General features: G+C 40.2%; 2 protein-coding genes across 2 annotated transcripts in view; both read left to right on the forward strand.

The window, feature by feature from the left end:
• Positions 1-4,939: 4,939 nt before the first annotated feature.
• gje1a (gap junction protein epsilon 1a) lies at positions 4,940-7,940 on the forward strand. Its single transcript, XM_048986210.1, has 3 exons — positions 4,940-5,023; positions 5,520-5,702; positions 7,542-7,940. The coding sequence occupies exons 1-3, from the start codon at positions 4,985-4,987 to the stop codon at positions 7,938-7,940; spliced, it is 621 nt and encodes a 206-aa protein (XP_048842167.1). The 5' UTR covers positions 4,940-4,984.
• A 3,531-nt stretch (positions 7,941-11,471) lies between these two features.
• The window catches only part of vta1 (vesicle (multivesicular body) trafficking 1), a 31,402-nt gene continuing 15,670 nt past the window's right edge, over positions 11,472-27,203 (forward strand). The window contains exons 1-3 of the mRNA XM_048985502.1: positions 11,472-11,682; positions 20,143-20,237; positions 25,690-25,817. Of these exons, the coding sequence (XP_048841459.1) occupies positions 11,592-11,682; positions 20,143-20,237; positions 25,690-25,817 (314 nt within the window). The 5' untranslated portion in view covers positions 11,472-11,591. The remainder of the gene's footprint in view (positions 11,683-20,142; positions 20,238-25,689; positions 25,818-27,203) is intronic.

Below are 27,203 nucleotides of genomic sequence, written 5' to 3' on the forward strand. Positions count from 1 at the left end.
CTTCAGCAGGGACACCGTGAAGAAAGAGCAAGGGAGCCACACGTGTTTTTCGTTAAATTGCCTTAGCTGCCTCTATTCTGGATCTTACTGGGCGGCAGTAGGACTGCAAGTGCAATCTTTAGTGCAAAAAAAAAACCCGCCAATGACAAAAAAGCCATAAAATGATGGCTAACTATATTATATAAAATTACTTTATTTTAACTCATCTGCGTATTTTAACTGGTGTTTCTAGATCGTCACATGCGATCCCTGTGCGCTCTTCTGCAAATTTACTTTGCCTTCCACCTGTTTCTCGTCACTTTAAATCCCGATTACGAGAAGAATTTCCTGGAGCGTAAAATGTGAGTATAGAAGGAAATCCATTAAGTATCTGTGGAATAAGGGAGACTGGAAGTGAAATGGGACGTTTTTTTTTTTTAAATGACGATTACTCTTTCTCTAATATACTTAAAGCGATTGTACGTTTAGCTATGCACAGTAGCTACAGTATGGAGAATCAAGACAATGATTATAAACTGTTCTTGTGGTGGATGAATGAGAAAACGGTTGTATCACACCTTTGTTAAAACGTAAAACTTCAGTAAAAAAAATATTGCATCGCGTTAGGTTATAATTCACCTTTAAAATACCTCGGGATATATTAAGCTGGATATTTAAAGACAACTTGTTGCCTGTAATTTATTTCTGGTAAAGGGCTGTAACTGAAGCTTAACTGTAAAAACATTACACCTCATCTGCAAATTTAACTGTCCTACTTCGGAAAGGACAGGAAAACAGTTACTATAGCGATAATTGCATTAGGAAGGCAGTCTAAATAGTTTTCCTTCGATTAGTGTTACTCCTGTTATTACGATTTAATTCTGTATGGTTTCGGGCTGTGATGCGACCGCTCGAATTGCATTGGGTTCGGCTGGGACTGAACTCTGAATTGCATTCAATGCTGGATTAGGTGACGGTCCAGAAGATTTGCAGCAAACTATATGCTTTTGCTACCGCTATTTGATTTCCTGTGATTTCCTTCTCTCAGATTTTGATCTTCATGTAACCAAACATATACAAATGTTATAATAATAATATCTGATTCTACTCTCTGATTATTTGGTGACATCTGCTGGTATACACAACAAACCGTAGAATAATTGGTAGCTTGACTTATTCTTGTCAGAGCACAAGACCTGTTAACCCATTAGGTGACACAGACGTCCACCAAGTCTTAGCAAGTCTGTAGTGCTTAGTAAAGTTCAGACCATCAGGGTTCGCACCCAACTGCCATGAATAGAGACTCGGGAACCTAAATGCAGAATACAGGAGATTTATCAGGAACCAATGCAGACAGACATTGAATCAGCGAACAAGTTACTGTGGCTGTGGTCACAGAGCAGAGTAGCTGTTAGCTGGGGGAATCAGTCCTTCAAAGACACGACGCATGAACGGCATGTAGCCCAGGGGTGTCTGTGGGTAGTGGGGATTTGACAGGACTGGATCAGAGAAAGGTCGGTCAGATCAGTGTAACACTAGAGAAATAAGCGAGAACCACTCAGGGTGATCACTGATCCTGCGTTTGCACGTGGGGCATGACACCAAAAAAACGATTATTTTACAGTGTGTATGAACCAAGGCCAGCGTTTGGATTTTTTTCCAAATCCTGTACAGGCGACTTGTTAATTGCCCATCAGCTTAATTCACTGGACCTGCTTCCGTGGGCTTATGAACCCAACTGTCCGGATCCTCAGTGAGAGGTACTGTTTCCATGAAACTTACTGAGCATTTCACTTCTGTCTTTCTCGCTGCCCAGCCTGCCTACCTGTCTTGACCCTGATCCTGACCCTGATCCTGATTCTGACCCTGATCCTGACCCTGATCCTGATCCTGATCCTGACCCTGACCCTGACCCTGACCCTGCTCCTAATCCTGACCCTGATCCTGACCCTGATCCTGATTCTGACCCTGATCCTAATCCTGACCCTGATCCTGACCCTGATCCTAATCCTGATCCTGACCCTAACCCTAACCCTGATCCTGACCCTGATCCTGATCCTGACCCTGATCCTGATCCTGATCCTGATCCTAATCCTAATCCTGATCCTGATCCTGATCCTGATCCTGACCCTGATCCTAATCCTGATCCTGATCCTGACCCTGACCCTGACCCTGATCCTGACCCTGATCCTTGCTCCCACCTCCTCAGTTGCCCTCTGAATTTCCCAGTATATTTATCCTCTTGTGTCATGTATCGGAGGACTAACTTCCCCCGATTTGGACTTTTCTCATGCCCCCTGGACAACAATATCTGTGCATCGATTCTGTTTCCGTTTGTTGAGTCCTCCAATAAAACCTTTTGTATCACATCCTGAGTTCTGAGTGTTCTGTCATGACAGCTTGGACATTTCTACCTATTTAGATTCAGCACTCTTTGACTCAAGCCTACCAAAAGCACCCCGTTTCTATGATATATTATCTTAATCTTTCCATTTTGCTACTGAAATATTCAGGGTGCAGTACCATTAAGACTTAAACTAATAGCAATCAGGTTACTAGTATTTATGTACAAGGTGGCTCATGCACATTAAAGTAGCCCGACAAGTCAATTCTATTTGTTAAGATGCCAGGACCACCCTGCAGTTAGCTAATGCTGGGATCTAGGAAAGGATACTTCATTAAATACTCTGTGCTTACACAGGTATGTAAGCTAATAGCATGATTGTTTTTATAGCGACAGGATATCGGCACCTGGTTCGTGGTTCTCATTGGCCGTCAGTGGGCTGCAACTGTTGATGTGCTGCCATGTTACTGTATGGACTCACTGAAAACCAATCAGAGCCCTTTCATTGTGATTCGGGAATTGTGCACTTCTGTGAAGCGTGTGTCTGTATGTGTTTGTTTGCTTTTAAATGTTAGCTAAATCATTTTGGACTGGCAATGGATGGGTGCTGACTGTTTTTGAAGAAAGCAGGCCAGCCGCTGTTTCTTGTGCTTTATTTGATTATGGTGCATTTTTGCTGTTCTTTGGTTTGGCCGTGTTGTGTGGCTGCTGAGTCGCCGCTATTGGTCTTTCCAGCTGGAATCGGTGGCTTATATTCTAAATGGTACTGAAGTGTTTGATCAGATTTTTTTTTTTGCATGCAGTGTTTCTCTCCTCTGTTCTGCATTTAACAGAAGCCTCTTTCGTGATTCTGTATTGCGTTTGCTGAGGGGGAAGCAGCACCGTGTGGCACCAGCTGTCATGATGCGTATGGGTTAGAGATGTGCATCTCCCTCCCTGAGACCAATGCGATATACGTCGGCAGGCATTGCAATGATCGGATGCGTGAAGAATACATACACTGGCGGTCAAAAGCTTTTGCACATACTGCGATTTTATACATTTGGTTTTCAGCAGAGAAAATTTGAGGCATTCTTTCTACATGGGACATTAAATACTGATCTGTTTCAACGATGAAACTTAATTAGTGCGTTTAAAGTTAAAGGACAACCTAGAATTGACTATGCTGTCACCTCACGGCCAATTAAATCAATGTTAGTCATGTACTGTTACATGCTCTTTCTATGTCATATAGATAACTTATTTTATTTGACTTATATTTCCATTTATGGCGTTTGGGATCGGATATTGTTGTTAGAGAAATATGTACTTTTTTATTGTGATTTTGCTAGATGCCATTTCTTAGAAATAATACCCTGCAGCAGCTTGATCTTAATTTAGCAATAACCCTTCTTAAGAACTGTCGCTTGAATATCTCCACCCCATGCATGGTGATAAACAATGTTGAATGTTATTTGCATATCCTGTTTGTGTACCTCAATAAAAGATACTGCGAGGGGAGTTCCTCTTTAGAGGTTGGCTGAGTTCGACTGAGAGGCTGACACCTCGAAGTCAGGACCGGACTTCCCTTGCAGCAAGTAAAAAGTCATCACAGCTGTCTGTGTTGTTCTGTGTTCAGAGACTGGTTGGTTTCCGGCGTATCTTTAGAAGAAGATAACCTTAACAATAGTAATCGGATAGATAAAATTGGCACCAGCAGGCTTTTCGCGACTACCTCGGGGTGCTGTAAATACAAACAGTGCTGTGCAAAAGTCGTACGCAGACAGAGAAAATGACGTTTAAATGATCTTTCGATTGGTGTAAAACTATGATATTACGCTTGTCAAAGTGTGTCAGATTATCCATTTCAAAACCTCTGCTAAAATCATCCCATTACTGTATCTGCAGCAATCATCCACACACCGTTGTATTTTTTGACTTGACCGCTAGCACATCCCGTATAGCTAATCAATATCTGACTGACTTTTTTTTTTAACTAATTGAATTAATTAAGCGAGCTGGTGGTGAAACGTACATGGAATGGCTGGGGTGCCCCCTGAAGAGAGGTTTGAGAACTGATACGGTGCCATCCAACTAAACGCCAGTAACTTTTTGGAGAACAAGAAAAAATATTACTAATTTTTATTGTGCTATTATTAATTTGCATATATTCTTATGCTAAATTGTGTGTGTGTGTGTTTTTTTTTATTCGGAGCAAAAGTGCACATACGACCCAGATAAATAGCTTTAAACTTTACTGCCTAAGACTTTTGCACAGTACTGTACAAACATACACACGTCCTGTACACATCGTGTTACATTTAAATGTACATTTACTACTTTGCATTTTTTTTCCTGTCGATATAGGTAGTTTTTTAATAGCCTCTACTCCTAAGAGCAGTTGCATAGTAGTTTGTGGCGTGAGTTCTTACTTCATTGTGTGGTTTTTTCGCTGACGGGGTTTACCGGGGATTACGGCCAGACCACGTGGTGCGCAAAGTTTTGTCTTCCTTTTTTGTTGTGTTTTTTGTCCTAAAACGACGATAGAACCCCAGATGAAAGGGAAATGTGCACGGACATTGACTTTCAACAGCAAAAGCCCATTACCAGCTCCAGAATTATAGCTCTGCTGTGCCAGATGGGAGTACAGTACAATATAACTGAGCTGAGAGAAGCCAAGCCATGTCTTTGAACTACATTAAGAACTTTTATGAAGGATGTGTAAGTAAGCGATTTACATCTAAACAAATCTCTTGAGTGCCTGTCAGAGGCGTAGTGACGTAGTCTTTACGATTTATGCTGATAAATTAACTTACACGCCAAGGCGCCCAGTTAAGAGTTATGACTAATATCATTTAGATATTTGCTTGTATGAATGCAGAAGTTATTTAAAGTTTAATTGGAAGCTTGTTGCCAAAATGTTTCTAATGCCCTGAGGGACTGCTTTTTGATTTATCAATCATTGATTTGTAATTGGTTTACCGGAGTTCACAGAAAATGTGGCAGGTATGGATTATTTGCCTGTTACCCAGATAATAATGGAACTATGTTTATATTAGTAAATTATTTTTAATGGTGGCACAGTATGGGGGCAGTGTGTGGTGCAGTGGGCTAAGCCTGTGTGACTGATTGGAAGGTTGCTGCTTAAAATATGTTCTATTTTCCCAGGACTGTTCTTCTGTTTTAATTTTTCTGGTCTTTTTTCATTGCCCTTCAGCTCAGGCCTCCGACGGCGATTGGCCAGTTCCACACGCTTTTCTATGGCTCTGTGCGCATGTTCTTTCTCGGCGTCCTGGGTTTTGCTGTCTACGGCAACGAAGCTCTGCAGTTCAGCTGCGACCCCGACAGAAGGGACTTAAACCTGTACTGTTATAACCAGTTCAGGCCAATAACACCTCAGGTAACTGTGTCTGCATGCGCAAACAGTACCAGTCCTAAAAGGAGGGAGCTCGGTCAGGCTCATAGCCAGAAGTGAATTTCCGGGGCAGTCCAGTAGCTCTGCGAATAGATCTTCTGAAGATTTTGCCAAACCCAGGGAGGCTCGATACCTGGGTTCTGCTACAGCGTATAGCAAGGTATATAACCTGAGAAATAAAGATTAAAAAATGTAACCGTTTTGAAGGAAAACAAATGACACTGTTATCTCACACCTCTGAGGATGTGAGTTCAAATCTCACCCCACCTGTGTGGGTGTGGAGTCTGGGTGTTGTCCTTATAGATGGACCAGTGAGTAGCCCTGCAGGTTAGGATGCTAATCCTACGAACAGAAGGCTGCAGGTTTGAAACCCATGTCCAGCAGATTGTGGCCTTTGAAGAAGACCTTTAATCCCAGCTACTCCACTATGACCAGTGCCATTTAAAAGCTCATGTGGCAGCCAAAATGTGGGCTGTCTGGGAGGGGGGCAAAAAACATGGACTGTCTGGGGGGGTCCCTGAGACCTGCTTTGAGAAACTCTGCTTCCATGCAGTCCAGAAGCATCTCATTTTTGGTGGCTGCTCATTGCTCATAGGGTATGCGTGAGCATGTGCCAGGTTGCGAACTGGCATTCCGCATGCCCTGCACTTCCCAAGATGTCCTCCAATGACAGCGCATAACGGATTGTGGGTAGAGTGGACCGGGGGATGCCCACGGGGGTTTCTTACACAATATGTTTTATGTATTTTTGGCTTAAAGGCCTTAAATCTCAAACTGAAAGACAGTAGAAGGTGACCTAAGTTACAGTGTCTCAAACCTGCACGTCTCACAAAGCACATCTTGTACTGATGATGGACACAACAAAGCAACCCTCATTTACAGACAGTACTGTACTGACTCTGGCTCCCTGTCTGCTGAGAACTAGTAAGGTTCATTACAGGAGAACTAAGGGTATCTCGGCTTCCCTGAAAACGACAGGAGCTCCTTGAAAACCTCCCTGAGACGTTTGGGGGGGGGGGGGACTCTAAAAACTTTTGTGTTATAGGTTATATTTTATATTTTATTTTCTGTACATTAGTTATAGTTCCCAATGTTTTCTTTTTAGTATAAATATGTCCATGCTGCGTGTTTATTCGCTCATTACATTCCGTTAAACTTCTTGCTTGATTCTTATGTTGTTATTGTGCCTCTGTGAAATGTTACTCATGGTATTACTGCCTGCAGTGGGAATAGTAGGATGTGTTTCGCAGTTAGTTCCCCTGTTATTGACCGCGCCGCTGAGCTTATATGCAGTGCATGTGGCTTGGGCGGTCGTGGTGCATATGGGTAAACAGGGCTTCCCCCGAACGGAAAGGCGTTGTAATTCAAACCCTGGTGGGATCTGCTTTGAGACAGACCACTGAATAGTGGCTGATAACGGAAATAATCAGAGGTAGTATGAACACTAGTACAATTACTACTAACACGGTAATTTCGGACATTTAATCACCTGCTCCCAAAAGAGGTGAATTCTGAATCTGTGGACTTTTTAGACTTATAAGAATGAAAGTAATATAATGAAGCATAGCATGAGTGGCAGGTTTACTTGCGTGTAACTTAAATCCTCCAGTGTTAAGCAGGGATCCCTAATGCCGGGCCTCGAGGACCAGAATCCAACGCAGTTTGCAAATTTTCCCTGTTCAGCTGCAGCTTAATCAGCTAATTACTAGGTTTGGTCGGTGTGTCTGAGTAGCGAAATCTGCAAACTGCCCTGGAGCTTGAATATTAATATTTACATGTTGTGGTCACTCTGTTGACATAAGCATGACATGTTTATCGTTGCAGGTCTTCTGGGCATTGCAGATGGTGTCTGTGCTCCTCCCAGGAGCTGCGTTCCACCTGTACGCTGCCTGCAAGAACTTTGATCAGGAAGAAATCCTCCGACAACCTGTTTATACTGTTTTTTACATCATCTCTGTTGTGCTGAGGATGCTTCTGGAGGTTGTGGCCTTCTGGCTTCAGAGCCACCTGTTTGGATTCCAGGTTCATCCGCTCTTCAGGTGTGAGGCCAGCACCTTGGAGAACAAGCTGGGCGCGATCAAGTGCATGGTGCCGGAGCACATGGAGAAGACCATCTTCCTCAGTGCCATGTACCTCTTCACCATCATCACGGTGGCCCTGTGCGCTGTTGAGATTTTTGAGATACTTTGCAGAAGATTATTAGGGCTGCAGCCCAGTCAGTGACATACATGTCATTCTACTGTAAGTTTTAGGCAAAAAAAATAATGATTTTCTGTATCTTGACGAAAAGTTGACATGGAAAGGTTTTAGACAAACATACCTCTTGTTATTTAAATTACTTACGATAGTTATACAGGTCTTATTTTAAACTCATTTTTCTATGATTTGAAAATATTCTAAAATATTATATATTGTAAGTTTGTTTTACAAATGTGAATTGAAATGTATCCTTCAGCAGATTAAGTATTTTAGCTCATGCAGATTTTTATAAACTAAGTGTGTGGAATTTGCATTTTTTTTCTCCATATCAGGTGAGGCTTCTGCCCCTAGTTCAAACGCATGCAGCTGGACTAACATGCCAGCCTGAATGTCCCCTGGTGTTTGATTTTGTGAGTGATTGTACATGCACGCCCAGGACTGGCATCTCATCCTGGCTGGGCCCGTGCCCTGTGCCCTGTGCTACCTGGTTGGCACTTCAGCCTGTCCTGGATAAGTGTTAGAAGGTGGACTTGGCTTGCAATGTAAAAACCATAAAAGGAGATTGTCGCAGTGCGTGTGTGAATCCATAGAAATTAAACTGTATTAAAAACAATTTTGTTCTCTTTCCCCTGTACAATACAGCATAACGGTACTTCTGATTTGATTATTGTGTAAGTGGTCTGTATGATAAAAGATAAAATATACCTCTCATATATGTATAAATAGATTCAGATATCCATCCATCTTTCTGATCATATTTTCCACTCCATGTATCATATCAGGTATAGGATGACATGCTCTGAAGTCGGAACAGGAACCCCCCATGGGATTAACCGTAATATTTTGCTTTAAAATATCAGGGAGTGTGTCCTCACTTCTTACACAACTCAGGCATTTAGGATTTTCTGGCTCCATTATACAGATTTTGTCGTTCAGGCTGTTTCTCAGTCATTCTTTTCAACTTTAGCTCCACCCTCGTGAACTGAGTAGGGCTTCTACTTTTTAGATCTCTTGCACATTCGATGTCTGAAACTATTAATTTAATTTTTTATTACCATTGGTGTACAGTTCTTTGTGAATGTATGTAAAACCACCATCATCTCGATTGATAACAAAAAAATCTGCACGCGATAGAAGTAAAACAAAAATAAATAAAATGATAGACTTTTGGCATCCCTAAACCATGACTACACTTTGAAGAAGGTATAAATCAGGGTCCTGTTCATTTTGCCTGAACTATTTAATGTGAATTTGTGCCTCTGCTTTGAAGGTAGCGAGTGCCCTTTGAGTACTTGCCCCTCAAAAAGTCACTGCACGTCCCTGCTAGAAATGATTATCTGAACCTAAGGATGTGAATATGTAAGGGATATGCAATGTGAAAGGATGCAAGGGAACTGTTAAAATTGTTCAAACGTAATAGAGTAAATGAGATACTGTCCTTCACACCTGATATATTAACCAGTCCATCAGTGTTGCGTTGACTTTGGAAGCTGAATTATGACTTTGGTGGGCTGTTTCTTATTTTTGGTAGCGGTCGGCTTTATGCAATTCTTTGGCAGATTGTTAGCTGTTTGGCTGATGGGAAATTCTCACCTTACTAAAAACGAACAACCTCGGAACATTGATTTAATTCTGATCGCTGGAGAACAGAATAATTTACAGCAGCTGTCTAATTGCTCTGACAACAAGGGAGTGATGATTTATGTCTTTAGATTTGTGGAATCAGGATAGTGTCTCACCTCTAAAAGGCTCCGTTAGGCTCCTGCATTATAAGATTTCTGATAATGAGATGAAACAAAGAATTTGATTATAATTATGAGAACGCTGCCTAGTGACGATGGGATGATTATTTTCAGTAGTAATGTAAAAATGAGTGAATCTAATTAAAATTATGAGTATGTGAATAACTCAAGCATGTATCATTCTCAGATGAGGAAATTAATGATATTTTATTAATCTTGCAAATATGTAGAGATTCATACGCACATTTATGTTGTATGGACAGTCCAATGTCCATCCATTAGTTTTCTTTACCTGCCTGTTCTAGTCAGGTTTGTGGAGGGTCTGGAGCCTATCCTGGAAGCTATGGGTGCAAGGCAGGGAATAACCCAGGATGGGGCGCCAACCCATCGCAGGGCACACTCACACACCATTCACACAAACATTAACACCTGCAGACAATTTGCCAACTCCAAGTCACCTTAGCCTGTTTCTGAACTTATTTAATCCTAATATTCTGGCCACAGAAGTAGTAGCAAAGAAATATAAATGTTATAAGTGTATCCACTATACTTATCATTTATAGTGTTGTCCAGGTACAAACAGTCGCTAGCTGCTGAATGTACTCTTTTGTCCAAAAAAGTAAGAAAAGTTGTTCAAATGATTTATGTGCTAACGCAGAGTAACTTTCCTGTATGCAGAGGAGAGAGTTATTCAAGGCAGCAGATAACCTGGTGTCACGCTGGAAGTAAAAATATTCCGTAATCCATTTTTCACGTCTAAAATTATCTGTTATTCATTGCACTTTTCCACATATTCAGGAGTAGAGAAGGAATTTGTAAAATGTAACTCTCCATTTCTCCTTAAATTTAAAGACAGAAAAAGCACCTGTTCTTAAATGTGTGGTTAATTGCAAGTTGTCAATGGTGTGTTTTAATGCTGCGTATTCGCATGTATAGTCTTGTTTATTTTAGCAGGCGCGAAGTCATTGATTCTGAAAGAAGAAGTTGGACTAAGCACTGTTGATTGCTTAAACACATGTGCTGGACGTTTTAGGGGGGTAATATTTTTACTTTACTTTATCAAGCCAACGTAACAGTACCAGCACAACTATGGAACAAAATTCCAGGTAAAGTTTAAGCGTGATCACAATTTTTATAGAGTACGCAGAATTTCCACAGAGTCCAGAACAGCTAATTCAACATTTCAGACAGAGGCTTTAAAGTGCATGAGCTCCGAATTGCCATAATGTAGAGGATCTTAAATTGGTAGCTGATAAAGACCATTGTGCTACAGAATCAGCAACATGAAAGTGGAGGCTTTCTTCCAATTCTAACTACAAAACATCTACAAAGGATGTGAGAAGCTTTTAAAACAAGGTTAACACACATATGAACTCTAACCACAGTTCAATGCCTCTGCGATGCAATCTTTAGATTTTGCTTGAGGCTCTTAATCCAAAGAGGTGAGTTAACTGAAGACACTGTCAGGATTATAGTAAATTGGTTTTTGTTGCACTTGGTCAGTAAATTGCAGGGGATTGAAAAACTGAACTTGTGGTTCCAGGTTTTTCTGGTCTTTTCTTCAAGCTGAAATTATGATTAAATGACCTGACAGAGCTGTTTTGAAATTTCTTAAATCTATCTGAGAGATTTTAATAGCTGTAGTTGAATATATAAGAATGAATCTGATTAAGGTCCTTTTTGTGCACAAACTTAAATGCAATATTGTTCACTGCTTGTAGATACATTTAAGCATTCGTATGTCTTAGTCTTTGGTTTTGTTCCAGTTAGTTCTCCTGGCCGATAGGGGGCACTGTTTCAAAGTGCGGGGCCAGGCAGTCCAGGAAGCGGAAGAATAGGATGGTTGTTTGTTTTGCATTTTGTGAGCATCGATGACTGAGTGAAAATTCTGTTTTATGACAGTTTGCTATAAGAGTAATTCGCCTACTTCATTATGGCTCTGCCACCACAGTTAAAAGCCATTCAACATCATCTTCGAACGGCACAGGAACATGACAAAAGAGACCCGGTTGTTGCTTATTACTGTAAGTCCGATGATTGAGTAACTAGACAATGGTCGGTGTATATCTATGCGTTTGTCCCGGCACAGTATGAAATAACATAACTTTATTTCTACTTATATATACGGGTTTTTATTTCTGCGAAAGAAACTGGCACTCGCGGTGTTAGTTAAGATACTTGCGATAGCAGACTTGTTCCCAGCCATCTTTAGCCGCAGCTAGCCTGGTTGCATAACTAAAACATACCTAAAGTTCTAAAGTTTTCACTGTGGAAGTAAACAGATGTCAGTTTATTGCCATTTTCAAGTTGTGTTCTCTGATTTTTGGCATGTAAAGTCACCCGTCTTGTAATTGGAAATGAACTGGCTAAGTGATCGTAATAGATATAGTAACTGTGGGAAAAGTGTTTTCATAAGATTGTAATGAGATAGTTAATACTAAGCGTGCTTTAGATGGCATGCCTGTCGATTTTTTTAAATTTGAGTTATGTTTTAAAAAGTTTTTCAAATGAGTAAACATTTCTTTTGAGAGTTAGTTATGTACGTGAACAGTCGAACGTCTTCCATAGAAAGCTGTGTTGTATGATCTTTTAAATAAATAGGAGAAGCTTTACTTTAATTTCTGTTACACGAACAAAATAAACGGGACTAATGGGGACATCCGACTGCATTAAAATACGAAGCTGCTTTAGAAATCAGTGGCGTTTGCTTGCTCATTGTTCTGTAACAATATCAATATATTATGTTGCAGAATACATCTAATGCCTTTTGTTAATATTTTATTTGGCATAAAAGCATACCTTCAAACTTATTATTACAGTTAGTCAAAAGACACTCTAAGTGTGGTATATTTTAAGTTTTAATAATGTGTTCTTCTGGATATAGCACTTTTCTGTAGGTATTTACCACTCTTGTATGATGGCATTTGATAAATAGGTTCATTTATACAGTATTATTTTTAATATTACTACTACTACGTATAATAAAATTGCGTGTCTCATCGCCCTCAACATAAATAGGTTTCATATTCTTTTCCTAGTTCCGCTTGTGTCTTTAAGGGGGCCCTTACACGTCGGGGATCTGCCCCCCTGTTTAGCGGTATCATGGGTCAGGTGCGGCGCAGTGCAGGGTGTGGCGCTTTGGGCTCAGTGCCCAGCAGAGGGCGCACTGCCACCCCGCCGGCCAAATATGCAGCGTAACTCGTTTTACCAGGCAGACTTAAGGTGTGGGGCGCTGTGGCTTTACACCTGCGAAATCAGGCTTTCTTTATTAATGCATACTGTATGCTTTCAGTAAGCCCTTTTGTATTTGCTGATGTGGTTCCCAGTTGGAAAAATTGATCCATGTCCGCGTTTGCTGCAGGGGGACCCGTAAAATGTAAACACTGGAGGCGTCTCTTTCGCTCCGAGTTTGAGAGACGGGATTTTCTTTAATTAAACTCGCAAGATCTGCTGATGCGGATTTTATTTTATTTATGAGTTACTTTAAGCGAAAATATTTTTTGAATAATAAAAAACATAGACCACCAAAAAAAAATATTTATTTTATTTTTGTCCAAATACACTTGGTTAGCCTAATCTTATCGGTTTAACCACGGATCTTTGTTCATGAGAAACATGATTGCATTCTGCTTATCTTGGGCGTTGTTTACTTATCAGTGCAAACACTAAACCCTAAAAATAATTTTAGTCAAATAATGACTTGTTAATATTTTGTATAACTCGTATAACAATGAACAAGTAATTATAATATTTTGCTTAATTGTTATTGCACCAAACTTAGAACAGGGTACCACTGGAGGTCAGTATTGTCTTATTATTGACGGAATTAAGAAGCTGTTCTTTTGAAAATGGATACAAAGTAAGGATTCTCTGCATCACTGGTTCTATTTTATGATGATTTATGCTGCTCAGTACCTTAGACATCATACCGATATATGTGGCTGTTTAAATTTGTCTAGTTATGTGTTTGTGACTGAAGCAGCAGCTTGATCATGTTGTGGATGTGCAGACTTCATGCGCTCTTGGAAAAGGCTGGAGTTACCAGAAGGTGGGTAGTTAGTGGCCAATTATCCGAAGGCACTTGAAGGAAATTATCACCCTTTGGTCTAATAAATACATAGCTAAGAGACTCGCAGTGCAGAAGCTTGAGTGTCAGATTTCCAGCCTCCCAGCATATTCCAGTAGTGAATTTGTAGCATTTCCCCACTTGTATGGAATGTGAACCACTTTTGTGACATTGTTACACATTGTTACACATTGTTACACATTGTGGCACAGCGATGCCAACTTTGAGGATAGACAGAGGTGAAAAGGAAACTCTATTTTTTCGTTTTTTTGACTGTTTCTCGGTGATATGAGCACAGGGAGGCTGTCCTGTGCAGGACTCGCGGCCTCTTTCCTGCTTCTTAAACGAGCTTTGCTCAGCCCAGCGTGGGGCTGGGGGATGTATGGAAAAGGCACTCTTTCATATTGTTCTGCTTCTCGGGTTGCTGGACTTGGTCCAGTGTTCGGATTCAACTGCAGGCTACATAATAACTCCCTTGTAATGCGGAGGGTCGAGTGCGCGGGCTGGCATTCCTGAATCCACAATTCTTTTCCTCCTGCAGATGTTGGTGAAAATGCTCTGTCGCATATTGACGGGGAACTTCTGCATTCCTTCTCTGTCCAGCCTCGGTGTCGTGTTGACCCACCTTGTCTTTCTGCATTCTCTCTGTCTTGCTTATGTATATATATTGTGATATTAACTGCATTCTTCACTTATTGTAACACACAGTTCTTATTTTTTATTTTTTTTTAGTCCTTGGGGACTTAGCCTAACTGAAGGCAGATGCTGGGATTTCAGTGTTTTTGGGTTATGTTGTATGCGCTCACTATAAGGCATGTTTTTCAAACCATCACAAGCACTCACTTTGCGAAAGAACAAGCAGATTTCGGCACACGTGAAATATCGCTAAATTCAGTAGTACACACAAATAGTCTGTTTTGGTATTATCAGATTGTTTTGATGAACTGAAGAAATTCACAAAGTACTTTTTCAGTTGTTGCTAAAGGATTCGATATCGCAACGAAAATCCAAACACACAGCGACCCTTTCTAGATAATTGTCTACCTGTGGTTTAAATAATTGTAAATTATTGCTTAAAATATGGTATCCACTCCGTGGACATGTTATGTAATACTTTTAAAAGAACTATTCTAAATACTTATGGCTTGTTAATCTTCATGTAATCAAACATTCACAATGTCTAAATAAATGTAGGAAGTGTGATTGGACATTAGGGGAAATTAAATTTGTAAATGAACTGTTTTCCTTTTTAAAATAAGGCCAACGTGAACTGCAAACTTGCCTGCATTGCCTACAGATAGCTATTCCATCCATTGTTAATAGTGACTTAACTCTGTGTCGTCTTCCCAAATAGTGGTGTGTGTGGCATCCACCCACCATTTAAACACCACTTTTACACGCATAGAAAGAACACAAAAAGTCACCACTGTGCTGAAAAGGTTGTTTTTCTTTCCAGGTGTATTTGATACCCAAGTTCTGAAACCACCGTTCGGTACGGCTTCAGACAAGGTTCAGCTGAAATATGAGGCTGACAGTGACTCAGCAGGCAGTGTTGTCACCTGACAGCTCTGTGGTTTGTCGTCATGTGGCATAAAGATGATTGTTTCCTTCTGTTTATAAACTAAGCCTGTTTGCAGTTGTGGATTCGATCCCCTGCAGGTTTATGTAGGAGCGTGATAAATGTAATAGTCCTGCCTTTTGACCTCAGCCCATTGTGCCGTGTATGTATGTATGTATGTGTGTATATGTGTGTATATGTGTGTGTGTGTGTGTGTGTGTGTGTGTGTGTGTGTATGTATATATATATATATAATTTTTTTTGTGTGTGTATGTGTGTGTACATATGTATGTGCGTGTGCAGTGCACATGTGTATTTCCAGCTAATTATTGATGTACATATATTGCCTCTTTTGTTCTGAAATGAAAACGTACCGTTCAGTTCAGTATCGGTTAAAGATTAAAGACGTTTCCTTTATACCGTCGCTTTGAAATGATACAGTACATATTTTTTGCGAGCCTTGTTTTGCTTTTCATGCAGTGCTCCCATCAAAGGAGAGGGTTTACAGTTACAGCAAACTGAAGTCCAGGGACGTTTTCTTTCAGAACTGAAGAAAGCCCTCCTTCTTTCTGCTCACCCAAGTCTCATTTTACAGTGAGCTTCATTGCACCCTGCAGTGAAATAATGTATCCCAATGAATGTTAACTTTCAACACCGGTGCAGAGTTAAGTTCTTTAGGTACATCCAACATAAATATACAAAGAAAAATGTAGCCCTCCTCATGAGAATGAAGTTACAAAGTATGTAAACCTGTATGCAGGTTTTTGGGGTAACCCTTAGGGCAGCTGGTCAGACCCAGGTGTGTGGACTCTTCAGCCAATCAGTCCTCTAATTACCAATCTAATTAGGGAATTGAAGCGAAAACCTGCCTACACAACAGCATTTTCTGCATGATTGTCTGCCTGTGGTCTAAATAATTGTTCATTAACTGAAAATGTCATATTATTGCTTAATACATGGTATACACTCTGTGGACATGTCATGTAAAACCTTTAACAGAACTATTCTAAATACTTATTGTTTTTTAGTCTTATTCATGTAATCAAGCATGGACAGTGTCTAAACTTAAAATGTAGCAAGTTTGATTGGGACCTTAGGGGAAATAAAAATTATTAAGGAACTGTTTTCCTTTTTAAAATAAGGCCAACGTGAACTGCATGCTTGCCTGCATTGCCTACAGATAGCTATTCCATCCATTGTTAATAGTGACTTAACTCTGTCTTCTTCCCGAATAGTGGTGTGTGTGGCATCCACCCACCATTTAAACACCACTTTTACACGCATACAAAGAACACAAAAAGTCACCACTGTGCTGAAAAGGTTGTTTTTCTTTCCAGGTGTATTTGATACCCAAGTCCTGAAACCACCGTTCGGTACGGCTTCAGACAAGGTTCAGCTGAAATATGAGGCTGACAGTGACTCAGCAGGCAGTGTTGTCACCTGACAGCTCCGTGTTTTGTGGGTCTCTCAGTGCGGAGTATGTTCCGAACAAGATCACGTGCGTCTCCAGTGTCCACCCACTATCTGGAACATCTGTGTAGATGGAGCATCACTGAGATCTATGCTGTCTGAAGCCCTGTGTAGTTTCACATGAGCTGCTTGTCACTGTGGCCTCATCATACAAGTAATTGTTAAAAAATGGATGGGTTAGTGGAAGGGTGAGAATCTGAACTCCTAGCAAAATAGGTGACCTTAAACCACGTCGTCCCCCGGTTTTATTTTCAGTTGGAATTTGAATTTGGCCGGTGTTATCTGTGCAGGGGTGCCGATAAACACCTCGCAGATTCTCGTCTGCATTTCATCCGGGTCCCTACAGCTTTTCCTTGTACGCGCTATAGGGCGTAAGGTTGCATCGCTCGAATTTCTGTCTGGCTCTGTAGTTTTTGCGCTACGGGTGGTCCGAGTTGGATGTTTGCATGGTTACTTCAGAAAATGGGAATGTAGTGCTATAACTCATTAGTAACATCTTTCTTGAAGGACATGCATTAGGTGGAGTGTTTTGATTCCAAGATAAAATAAATTGATGCTGGTCCAAGATGAGTGATCACATTGTCCAGGTTACTGCCGCGGCTTTGCTCTCCGTATCGCGTGTTGATCTGCCGTTGGGCACATTCTAAGTTCTCCTCTGTTAACTTTGATAAATCGTTGCCAAAACCAGACAGTGACCCTGGGCAGGCTAATCTGCTGCGCCGGCACCCTTCAATGTATTTTTTTTATTGCAGCTTCCTAAAGGAAGTCATGTTTGCCATTTGTTTTTACGATGCAGTAAAATCCACTTCTAACGGACTTCAAGGGACCTGGCAAAACACTGTTATATCCTGAGCTGCTGTCTGCCCAGAACACAACTACAGGACACCGCTTACTCATACCACACCCCAGCAGACACACTTGTGGTGTAGATTATTGTACATGTAGCGATCCAACTTTACCTGATCATATGCGTGACTATTAATAATCCCGACTATGTATCTGACCTGGATACTGCGCCTTGTAGGCGGAGCTAAAAGCGGCCCTGGGGACCAAATAAGCAAAATTCCGTTGTATGCGAGTCCGCTATGTCCGATGCTTTTTCTGCATGTTCTTAAAGGCGCACGGCCGGGACCAGCGGACCTTGTCCGTTATAGACAATATTCCGTTATATGTGAGTCCGCTATATCCGATGCTTTTCTGCATGTTCTTAAAGGCGCATGGCTGGAGACCCTACCTTGTCCGTTATAGACGATATTCCGTTATAAGCGAGTCCACTATAACGGGATTTTACTGTACTTGCCAAATTGGAGGTGAGTGATAGAGAGCTGAATTCATTACCGAAATTGGCTTTGCGCAAAATGTTTGTGTATAAATAGTTATGCTATATTTCTTGTGACATATTCAATATTTTAACTACCGTGACAGAGAACGTGGACTAGTCAGTATGCATTTTAATGTGTGCATTTAAATAAGCACATTAAAATTGTATTTCTTTGTTTTAGAGTATTTTTTAAGGAAAAGTGTCCTAGTAATAGTGAGATTACTGCCAAATTCACTATTATAATATTATTGTGACCAAATATTATCTTTGTAATGTAGAATTATTATAATGGTTCAGTTTTGAACAGAATTATCATATATTGAATTTCAGCATTATTAAATATGAATTTCATTGCCTTTAATCCAGCCAGTGCGATACTTTGAACCTTCAGACTGTATAGTTTTTAAACTGTGTTTTAGAAGATGCTCATTACACATGAAAGATGGTCTCAGACTCCATTCCAGACATTTAACGTACAGAAGTCTGGCAATTTTCTCCAACAGCAAAGCCGAAGTCTGTCTCTATCCTTTAATCTATCCGCTGGGTGTCTCTCACTTTTTGAAGCTCAATTTAAAAAGCAAGTTATCAGTTATTTATTATAAATGTGATATAAGGCTTGAACTAAAGCCAGTTAAATGAACGTTTTGAAGAATCGGAATTTTTTAAATTATTTTACTAAATATCCTCATAGTCCTCGGATGGATGGATGGATGGATGGATGGGAAAAACTACAATGCATTTTTTTTTTTTTTTTACATTTTCATTTGCTAATTTGGCAGGTACTTTTGAAACCTGTTCTAAATTAAACAGCAAACCTAAATTCAGTTTTTTTTCGGCGGACTAACCTCATTCCATAAAATACCGATTTGGAGTTTTAATTGAACTCATTTTCACAGGCAGTTTTAATGGGTGGCAGCTGTTCCGGGAGTTTCTGGAGAAACGCATGAAGATGTTGCCGATAAGAGTGTGATAATTGGATGTATGTTGTTTTCCTAGCAATTAGTTGTTGCACCCTGTATAAATAACTGAAGGTAATCTGGTCTGGAGTGTGACGGTACACTGTGGGTCAAGTAATCAAGGGTTCTTTATAAGACCGTGTGGAACATGTTCTGAAGAACGCAAGAGGCAGCCCAAAAGCCTGTTAATTTATTTCTGTGTTTCTAAATAACATAGTGAGAGGGATCCACATTAGCCAAGGAAATGCGAGGGTTTCTCATGGGTCCTTATCTACATACTTCCTGGCTGAGAAGTTGAACTAACAAGCTTTGTTATATATCCAAAAAACTGATATTCTGAAATGTTTTTCTTTTAACTTGCCATTGACCCTGCTTATGCCTACTCTTTCGGAGCAGAAATTAAATATACTTACACATCATTATAATCAGAGGTTGATTCCGTCCCATGGGTGAGATGCGTAGGATCTCTGGTGCGTTGTGGTTTGTGTTGAAGGCTGTGGTTGACTCGGGGTTTGGAGCGATCTCCACTTTCCTTCAGGCAGAGACTCAAGACGACACACTTGAGTGTTGGGGAGTCGTCGGCAGCTGGCCGGAAGCCCAGCGGCAGAATCGCACTTAATTCCGGAATGTTTTAGGTTTGAGTCCCTGTGTGAAGTGGATGAAATATGTGTGATAGCGTGGAGCTGTACGATGGATTTTGTTAAAAGCGTCTGCTAAGCCGTGAAATGAATGAATGGATTTCACTAGGTTTGGAGGACTCTGGCTCTGAATCGCGATAAGGGCTGTAAAATGGAATTGTATGATCTGTATGTCATGTAGCAAGACCTTTCTGCCTTTTTATGAAGAACGTGTTTGCACAGTGTGTATAAAAATGAATGAGAAAACCAAGGGTACAAGTGGACACATGAAACGCTAGCTGTGTTTCCCCTGAGTAACAAATATTAAATGTCCTTACTGAGATATGAGATTTATCTGTACCTACGGCTGAATGATGACGTCCGGCATACAAAGATGTACAAGAAACTGACATGAGATTTAAAAATGACAGAGAGAGAAATTTATTTCCGTTACTTAAAGGACTGTAAAGGTTTCAGAAGTAGTGCTGTCTTGCAGGTCGTCTCTATGCCATGCAGTCCGGCATGAAACTGGACAGCAAGACTCCGGAATGCCGGAAGTTCCTCATCAAGCTGATGGATCAACTGGAAACGGTAAGTCAAACAAATGACTAAAAACTCTCTGACATTCCATGATGCCATACATTTCCTTCTGGTTATTTCTACAAGCTTGATTTCACTTCCATAACAATGCTTTAAACATGTTTCGTCAAAATTGATTTAGTTAGTTTTATATTGGTGTTTCAGCTGAGTCTGCAAATGGAGTCGAATGTACGTTAATCAATTCAGCTTTTCCTCACCGATCTTGTATTTGTACTGTCACACCCCAACTTCAATAGCAGAGGTCTGGCACACATACCCTTACATCAGTATCTAATTGGTTGGTGTAGGGATAAATGTGTCTTTACAGTTGATCCTTCTCAGTACATTGCCTGTAAAATAAAGGCATGCAGCAATCCATCAAAAACACGATCAAAATGTAGTTAATAAAAATTGTTTTCAAATGACAAAATTGAGAACAAGTAACAGCAGTCTTTTATCTTTGTATCCGTCTGTCTTCAAATGCAACGAATGTTGCAAGACTGGTAAGTCATGTATTGTAAGCAGGCTTTTGTACCTGTTTTGGTTCCCAGTGTTCTCAATTTTCAGAATGTTTTATGTGTCTTGTACATCCCCAAAGTATTCTTAGCTTTGTAGAATCTTGGTTTGTAGTGATTCATATTCTGTTAGCATTTATATATTCAGTTACTTGCGCATAAACTGATATCTGTTTATTTTATAGCCATTCCTGGCAAAAATTTGTAGTGGCACATGTTATGTTATGCTGTTGGCTAGAGTGGCATCTCCGAATCGTCGATTTGATTGTACCTTATAATCTTTTGTAGTCGTGTTCAGTTTGAAGGAAATATCTGAATTCCGCATTTCAAAAAGGAAACTGTCAATTTTTATTTCCCTTTGGTTCTAGAAGCCTGAGCTTTTACTCCCGTTAATGTACGTGTGGTCTTGATGAATTTAAATTTCACTCGTTTAAATATGTGTGTAGGAAAATCATGCTATGATTTTGTCACTGATTGTTTTCTTACGTCAAAGTTCAAGTCAATTCATGAACACATGAACCTTATAAATCACATTCACGGGGTTATAGAAGGCTACGTAAAAAGTCATTTATAATTAAATCTCCTTAGTACTCCTAACAGATTTTATCAGTTTCACTCAAAGAAGCCTTTGCTCTATATATGTAATGATAGTTCATGCAATTAAAAATAGATAATTACCCATTCTCTCATTTTTAGAATTAAAAACAACTTTCAAGCACCCTCCAGACGTAATGTTAATTGGAAATTGTCAAAGTATAATATAGTGAGAAAATAAATGTCGTCATGTAGCATGAAAATTATTTTCCTTCTGTTTTTAAAATATGTCTGTTTGCAGTTTTATATATTGCAGTTTAATGCCTTGCAGGTTTATATAGGAGTGTGATTAATGTGATAGTCCTGCCTTTTGCCCATTGTGCCGTATGAGATCCATGTACATGTTCAGTTCAGTCTTTATATATCAGTTAAAGACTAAAGACGTTTCCTTTATACTGTCGCTTTGAAATGATACGGTACATATTTTTTGTGAGCCTTGTTTTGGTTTTTATGCAGTGCTTTCATCAAAGGAGAGGGTTCAATTTGTTTTAGTAATTGTGCATTAAATGCACAAGAAATATAGCATAACTATTTTTATGCTAATGTCATATTGGAAATTTATAAATATATAAACACACACATATATTTATCTATCCATCCATCCATTTTCCAAACCACCTATCCTACTGGGTCGCAGGGGGGTCCGGAGCCTATCCCGGAAGCAATGGGCACGAGGCAGGGAACAACCCAGGATGGGGGGCCAGCCCATCGCAGGGCACACTCACACACCATTCACACACACATGCACACCAATTTAGCAACTCCAATTAGCCTCAGCATGTTTTTTGACTGTGGGGGGAAACCGGAGTACCCGGAGGAAACCCCACGACGACATGGGGAGAACATGCCAACTCCACACGCATGTGACCCAGGCGGAGACTCGAACCCATGTCCCAGAGGTGTGAGGTAACAGTGCTAACCACTGCACCACCATGCCGCCCCCACGTATATTTTATATATTAGTAATTATAATTGTTAAGGATTTTACTTTTGGTGAATGGAAACAAGCTGAGCCGTATCACTGTATTTGGTGAAATAGGTAGACAGTATTCATAGACGGACGGTGAAATCTTCAGTTCCTCTGCACTGTGTATATGTGCTGCATAAATGATGGCAGTATGATTATGACTGTATGAGAAGTGATCTGGGCAGCTGTAGGGGTAACATAAAAGGGTGAATGGGCATGTAGTAATATATGTAAAATACGTATGAACCATGGGGGTGACGCCTTTGACCCAGATAGACGCACTGAGCACCGTGCGCCGTGTGGGAGGTCACCCCCCCCCCCCACCTCACTGTCTGAAAAAAACATGAGAGGAAACGCAGGACCTCTTTCCAGCATTCGGTTCAGCTGAATTTGGGTAATCTTTTCCAGGCGCTACATCTTTCTGAATAGTAAAGTGTGGCTCGCAGGTTTTTAGGCTAAACGTAAATTCCCTGACCGTCTTTTATAGGATCGGCAGCCTGGTTGAGTAACATACAAAATGACGTACAGATTGTTTTCCTTTTGCAAGTCTGTTTCAATATGTATATTGAATTGCAAATAATTATGTTCTTCACATCTTTGCTGAGTTTGTACTAGAATGATAAAATTCTATCTTTGTTAAAATGTTTAAACTGAGCAATTTGTTTTGGTAGTAGAATATTTGCATTGGGCACCGTGTGCTTGTATAACAGTAAGCATTTCTTGCAGAAATATGTCATTCACGCCAAAAATGTCCCAAGCACTGCGTATAATTCTAATGCCCCTGTCAGGAGGCAAAGTCCAAGCTTTGTTAAAATGACCCTCCCCCGTCTCTGGCTGCTTGTATTTCCTACATTGTGGATAGGATGCTTGCCAAGTGCCATTTAATCACCTTGCATTTACTTTATTAAAAATGGAGAAGTTATTCGTCCACATTTGCCAAAATAAATGCAGTGCTAGGGCAAGATAAGCAAGCCTGTAGCCCCTTTAGTGTTTGGAACAGCATTTCCTTGTAGAGGAAACGGTAGCAATTACATTTCTTGTTTTATTTAAAAAGAGTAATGATTTCGAAAGCTGTTGTTGATACAGGCTGATCCATTGAAAATAATGTTTCTTTGAATGGCGAGCCCCACAGCAGGGACATCCAGCAAACGGAAACGTTTTCCAAGTTGAAGCGCTTCATCCAAGCTAAACGCTTTGGTTCAATTAAAGACTGGCAAAAGTGCTCGATCTTGCCTTCGAGCTGGTGGACGGTTCGCACACTTCCCGCGAAGTTCTGTTTTTGCTTTCCTCTGCCTAGCTTTGCACAACTAATGCCCTGTGTTGGGTCATGCTCTCATTTTTTAAGGATAGGCAGAGATTTTATTAAAGGGAGAACAGAGAGTCTATTCAGTGGATGGAGGTCCACCTGTTGAAATGTAACCAATATTTCCTGCTTTTTTCCCCATTTTTTTTTTTTTTTTAAAGGGAACCTAATGCTCTCTAGTAGACTTGCATCTCGGAAAGAGCCGGACACTGCTGCATGCGGCCGGCCTGTGGTGCGAGTTTTGGGTCCCTGACCACAGCCAGCCATTAGCACCTGTGGGGTAACAGCTGGCAAAATTCATTCAGAGTTCAGTCTTCAACTCATTTTTCCTTCACCAGCCCATACTTACTAGAGTTAAGAAGCCCTTAAAAAGAAGTTAATTATCTGTATGGATATGATACTTTACTTAAAACAGGTTTAATAATAATACAAGACTCCTGTAGGTCGTACTAGAGATGCATGATGTACCGGATAAGAACAGTGTCAGCTGATGTGTGTAAAAATCAACGCATTTCCATGTGGCTGATGTGAAAAAGCGGATTTTGCCGGACGGTCTTTAGACTTCAGCCGATATTCAAAGTTAGCAGAAAAGCTAAAGACATAACTATGTGGGCAGCATGTGGCTGTGTGGGCTAAGCCTGTGTGCCTGTAATCAGAAGGTCATCGGTTCAAACGCAGCCTCAGCATGTCTGTGGGTCTTTGAGCGAGGCCCTCAACCCCCAGCTACCTGGGCGCCGCTACGGGTGGCTGCCCTGCACGAAAACTTACTCTACAAAAAAGCATGTTGAGGGAGGCGTAAAGACAATTTCCCCATGGGGATCAATAAAGTATCGATTATTATCGTGGGCAGTGGCAGCTTAATGGTTAGGGAAGTGGACGTGGGGAAGTGCAGGTTCGAATTATATACATCAAAACAGTTTTGGTATGTTAGGAGTGCAGCTGTGAAGCGTTACCAAGACATTTATGCTTTCCTGTTCAATGCATCACTAATGATATGTAAGCTGGTCCCCGGAGGAGTGATCATCTTGTTCGTAATCATCTTGTTCGAAGGGTGTTGTAGAGCAGAATTAGCGTTTGTTACATGCTGTCTTGTCGCACTGTCATGCAGTTCTAGTTACAAAAGATAAAGTAAAAAACCCAAAGGTATTAGGGGTGTAACACTATACAAAATTCACAGTTAATACAAACCTCAGTTTTGAGTTCAGTCAGTTCAGAGTTTGTTGCAATTTCAGTGCAGTAGGGAAACAGATTTTTAAAAATGATTATTAAAACTGCAAATGCAATTTGAAACGGAGGTAAACCAAACAAAATGTATCTGTCAACTTATCTATATAACAAAATCCTAAGATGTTTATTTGGAAATCTTAAAAATAAATATGCAGATAAAAATTCCAAACTAAGACTGCATCATAACACAATCATAAAGAACTTACTCCCGTATTCTGTGTCCTCTGCGGCCGGTATGGTCACATATCTGTAGTGAGAAAAGCTATGTCTGGTCTGAATTACCTAGCAAAAGCACTTTAAATGCCATATCTGATTTCACTGTAACAGCCAACAGACAGTCTTGGTCTTGTTAACTGCGGTCTCATTCCAGTGTTGGTGGTAACTTACTGGGAAAGCAAAATGTTCCCAAACTGTTGATGTAAGTGATGTGGGAGGGTCTTCGAGCACTTGTGTCACCGTTATGACTGAACATTACCAACACCAGCCGCAACCAATTCATCCAAAATTTCTATGGTGTTTTCTGTGTGGAATTTATTGAATTTAGATTTCATCCATCAAAAATGTATTCATTTCTTTCATTGTACGTTCTGAACCAAAACTGATGTAACCAAAAATCAAACGGTACGCGACATATAAATATATTATAACGGGTCTGCTGTGTATCTGTGCTGTTACTGACTTGCGCTTCCTGTTGTTGAGTCATTGTTATCTATTGCTTATTTTCCCCTCGTTGTAGTATTTAAGGCTTTTTTTTCCCCAGAAGGTTTATAATTCTTAATGCACCATTCATGCCATGTGATGATGTGATTTTAATAAACTTTAATAAACAACAGAAAAAAAAATCTTCCACTGTTTCAGATGAAGAAGGAACTACATGAGAACGAGTCCATTACCCAGGAAGTGGTAGGAAATGCGCATATTGAGAACTACGCTTTAAAGATGTTTCTCTACGCTGACAACGAAGACCGAGCAGGGAGGTTCCACAAGTAAGAGGACATCTGTATTGTGTTATCTGTCATGTATTGGAACACAGTTCCACCCCACCAAGCGTTTTGTGGGCTTTCATTGTGTGTTTTGTATCCATTCTATAAACATCAATCTATATACTACACACAGGCTTAGCTATAGATGATGCTTGAACTCTAATATGATGTAGTCTTTCATTGTGTTCTCATAATTTTTGTGAACCCAGATATAAACATGAGGAAATTGTGAATTTATGATTAGTCAAATCTTGTTAGACAAAGGGGAAAGGAGATTTGGAAAGCAACCGCAATTTGCTAAGAGTCAGTTTCACTGTTACATGAAGCTTTTCTTTGTAGTTCAATGCCGTCGGTTTCCCATGAGGCACAAATGCATCATTTGTATTGACCTTAAGAGCTATTGTTGCAGTTAAAGTGTTACAGGCATTGGCCTGGACTCGGCTGATGATGATCATTTCGCCAGGTACGATAAGTGCAAAAGAATCCCGCATAAGTTCAAAATGTGCTTTCATGGGCAAAGAATCCCAGTAGAGGAAATTATAAACGTTTTGGATAAACAACATTCAATCGAACTCTGAAGCCACTGATCAATGTGAGATTGAAAAAGAAAGGCGAGTTTCAGCTTGGGGTTGTTGGACTATAACTTTGAGCAGTACGTCCTTTTCATGAGTTTTTCTGTAGAAATAGTTTTGGTTTTGTATAATAGACAGTTTTAAAAAGTGAAACATGTTCTTTAGGTTGAGTTGGGTAAACTGCCAATTCTATTTAGTAAGTCATTTAAAAAGGATGAAACTCAGCTTTCTGGATCGTTTCATGGGTCACACGTCCTGGCTGACGCCTGGTGCTTTGAGTAGATCGGGTGGCTCACTTGTCCACATCACTTGCTCAGTCTGTTAGCATGTAGTTAGGGTTAGGGTGCCATTCTAACCACAACATAGTCCCTGTCAGAGCTAATCCTTGCAAATCTGCCATGTAAAACACAAATAAGAAGATGATAAAATAAGCAGGAAAGAGGTATAAGTAAACAGTAAACATTCTCACATTCTTGGGGCTTTTGCCATACCCATTTTATTTTCTACATGACTGTAGACATTGACATATTCCTTCTACACTCCTGAAACCTTTTGTGATACAGTCCCAAGTACAGGAACCAAGTTTGACAATGATTGGCAGTAAAAAAAAAAAAAAGATTTTATTTTATTTATTCCTGTTTTCAAATGTTTCACACTGCTCTTACACCATGTTATGCCAATTATAAAATTGTCTTCTAGGGGAAAAAAACATAACGCATCATAAAATGGGTATAACTGGCCTTTAAATAGGACAAGTAAAAAAAAAAAAAGGTTAAAGAAATCTTAAAAAAATATATATATCCTGAAGACAAATAGC

The sequence above is a fragment of the Brienomyrus brachyistius genome, chromosome 19, assembly GCF_023856365.1.
Source record: "Brienomyrus brachyistius isolate T26 chromosome 19, BBRACH_0.4, whole genome shotgun sequence".
NCBI lineage: Eukaryota > Metazoa > Chordata > Actinopteri > Osteoglossiformes > Mormyridae > Brienomyrus > Brienomyrus brachyistius.